Consider the following 3,080-nt stretch of genomic DNA (forward strand, 5'->3'; position numbering starts at 1 on the left):
GAGCATGAGTCCTACAGCTTGACAACCCCAGAGCCACTGCTTAAAGCCTGAAGGGAAAGGGGCAGACTCCTAAGCCTATCTCCTAACTACCTCTCTCCTGGACCCCACCCAGCATAGGAGCCAGGACTGGAGCAGCAACCCTGGGACACTGACTCCCAGCACCTCCCCCTCAGGTGACCTCCAGGAGAAGCCCAGTCAAATCCCCAGGTGGAGCAAGGAGGGTCCCACCCTGGCTCTGCCTATGACTCACTGGGTGACCTTGATGAGATTGCTAGGTGACCTTGATGAGGTCACCACCCTCAGTAGGCCTGCTCCTATGGTGCCAGATGAGAGAGTCATCTTAGGTGGACCGGAAGAGAATGGAACATCCTGTGGCTTGCAGCACAGAAGATTGAGGCCTGTCCTCTGCCTCTCACCTGTAGTACCACTCCCTGTGTGAACTTCAAAGTCAGGTTGGCTGCGTTGGTCCATCCCAGCTAACCCCAGCAACAACGTCACCCACGCTTGCGTAGGTGAGTCGGGAGTATGTGCCAGACCTGGCACTGATCAAATGGGCGTCTTCCCCTACAGCTTAGGCTGTTTCTTGAAAATGTGGTAGCAAAGCTCGCAGAAGGTAACCATATACCTTTAAGACCCACCAACAAAGGCAGAAACACCTCAGGGTGAGGAGATGCGTTGGTGTGCAAGAACACACATGCCACAGCACACATGTCAAGGCCTCCATCTGACTTAAATAACCAGTCTCTTATTTGAGCTCCTGGGCTGGCTGGAAATTACAATTTAAGAGGAATAAAAAATTCCATTCGGACATGCCGCTCCAGACATGAGGCCTATGAACAAAGTTTCCGGTGGCCTCTGTGCCCCTCCCTGTTCCGGGAAGCCGTGCCGGTCACCCTGACCTCAGATTAATGAGCAGACAACTGGGAGAGCCGGTGACAGTTTCTCCCGGGCACCCGACACCCTCCGCGGGGAACCCCAAATATGGGATGCCTGGCCTCCAGCCAACACCCCCGTCTGGTGTTCGCTCACCTCCCCATCATCTCAGTGATCACACATCCGCCCACGGTGCTCGGACCCTTCCAAGTAGGCCCTGGGGACGGGCCCACGGGTCCCCACCCAGCCACCTCTCCGCAGGGCCCGGGGGCCCATCTGATATCCACGACCCGTTTTTCAAGGACACTGCAGCAAGCAGCCCAGTCTCGGTGGTCTTCCGCCTCCCCCCACCGCCCACCCCGAACACACACACGGAGACGCTGACAATGCCGGGGAGAATCAGAGGGCGAAGCCTTCCTCCCGTGCCCTGCAGGCCAACCAGACACTGGCCTGGGGGAGGCCGGACGCAGGAGGATGGAGGCGGCGGCGGTGGCCAGCGGATGCCGGAATGCGAGGCGGCGTGCGGCCAGGGCGCCAGCGGCAGCGCGGGCGGGGGCTCACCTTTTTGACTTGGTCATCCTTCAGCTCGGTGAAGTAATAGGCCAGGAGCTGTGCGGCGATCATGCTGGCGGACGGAGGCNCATCCACTGCGCCGCGACAGGAGGCCTCCGAGGTCAGGGCGTGCTGCGGAACAAGGCCTCCTGGGGGGGGGTGCGGTTCCCTTCCTCGGAAATTAGGGTTTGCCCCCCAGCAGATGTCGGGAGGGGCTTGCAGAGTCGGCTGGAAAGCGAGCGGAAGCAGGAGCCTGGAGGATACGCAGTCCTCGCACCCGGGTGCTGTGCCTGCCTGCTCTCACGGGTCCAGGGGTCAAGCACGGCGCCAACCTGGGTCCTTACCCGCAGTGCGTCACCCCACCCCGGCCCGTCTGTTCTAATCTACTGCCGGATTTGTATTGCTAACCGCCCCCACCCCACCCCCCGCCGTTGATTCATGACTCCTGCGGCTCTCCCGGAGGGTGCACCCCCGCTGGATGGGACTTGGGCCGCAGGCCTTGGCCTGTCCCCATCCTCAGCCCCTCCTATTGCTCTCCAGCATCCAGGCCCTCTGGGGTCTGGGGCACAGTTAAGTTGCCCCTCCCAGGTGCTGTCTTTTTTACTTCCCCAGAGAAAGTGAGGTGGAGTAAAAGGGATCACTAGAAACCATCCTGCTTCAAAGCAGGGAAGGGGTACGGAAACAGGTGTTGGTGCTACCGCTAGGATGAATAGCAACCTTAAGATCCTTAGATGAATTGCTTCTCTGTGTAGGACGCCATCAGGAGCCTTATTGCCTTACAGGACGATGTGTAATGAGCTCAGATAAACAAAGTGGTTACCCTGATTCAACAAGGAAATTGAGGCTCAGTGAAGCCTCAGTCTTGCTGGACTTTATACAGCCAGGAAGTTGTAGATCCAGAATTAGAGCTTGGGTCCCTTTGTCTTCAAAGCCAGTGCTCACCCCTAGGGTTTACTGTCCTACCAGTTGTATGTAGCCCCCTCTGTCTAAATAGGCCACGTTCCTGGGACCAAGCCTGCACCATTTGGTGCCCTGAGATGGCCAGAGTCAAAACCCCGACCTCTACCCCAGCCCTGGATCCTAGCAGCCTCTGGCCAGGCCTAGCAAAGGTACAGTTAAATTGGGGAGAGATGGCTAGGGTCTAGGATAGCCCTCCTCAGGATCCTCAGGGGCCTAACAGTTGTCATCAGCAACTGAAGAGGAAATTAGATTTGGCCCTCAAGGCCAGAGCCCTCCTGTCCCCACCTCCTGCCTTATGACCTGTGCAGAGAGGCATCCTGAATCACCTCTCTGAACCTGTTTCTTCATCCTTAAAATGATCCTTAAGATGAAGGGACATCATGCCCATCCCCCTCACCTTAGTTCTGAAATACTGTAAATCAAATGTCTGCATATAATACACACATAATAAATGGTAGGTATTACACTGAGATACCATCTCACCCCAGTTAGGATGGCTAAAATCCAAAAGACTGTGAATGATAAATGCTGGCGAGGTTGCGGAGGAAAAGGAACTCTCATACATTGTTGGTGGGACTGCAAAATGGTGCAGCCTCTATGGAAAATGGTGGTATGGAGATTCCTCAAACAATTGCAGATAGATCTGCCATATGACCCAGCTATCCCTCTGCTGGGAATATACCCAGAAGAATGGA

General features: G+C 56.3%; 1 protein-coding gene across 1 annotated transcript in view; it reads right to left on the minus strand.

Annotated features, from left to right (window-relative positions):
- Positions 1-1,507, minus strand: part of HK1 (hexokinase 1) — a 71,451-nt gene extending 69,944 nt beyond the window's left edge. The window contains exon 1 of the mRNA XM_008587685.1: positions 1,435-1,507. Coding sequence (XP_008585907.1) covers positions 1,435-1,497 — 63 coding nt within the window. The 5' untranslated portion in view covers positions 1,498-1,507. The remainder of the gene's footprint in view (positions 1-1,434) is intronic.
- Between the last annotated feature and the right edge of the window lie 1,573 nt (positions 1,508-3,080).

The sequence above is a fragment of the Galeopterus variegatus genome, unplaced genomic scaffold (assembly GCF_000696425.1).
Source record: "Galeopterus variegatus unplaced genomic scaffold, G_variegatus-3.0.2 Scaffold4496, whole genome shotgun sequence".
In the NCBI taxonomy this organism is placed as follows: domain Eukaryota; kingdom Metazoa; phylum Chordata; class Mammalia; order Dermoptera; family Cynocephalidae; genus Galeopterus; species Galeopterus variegatus.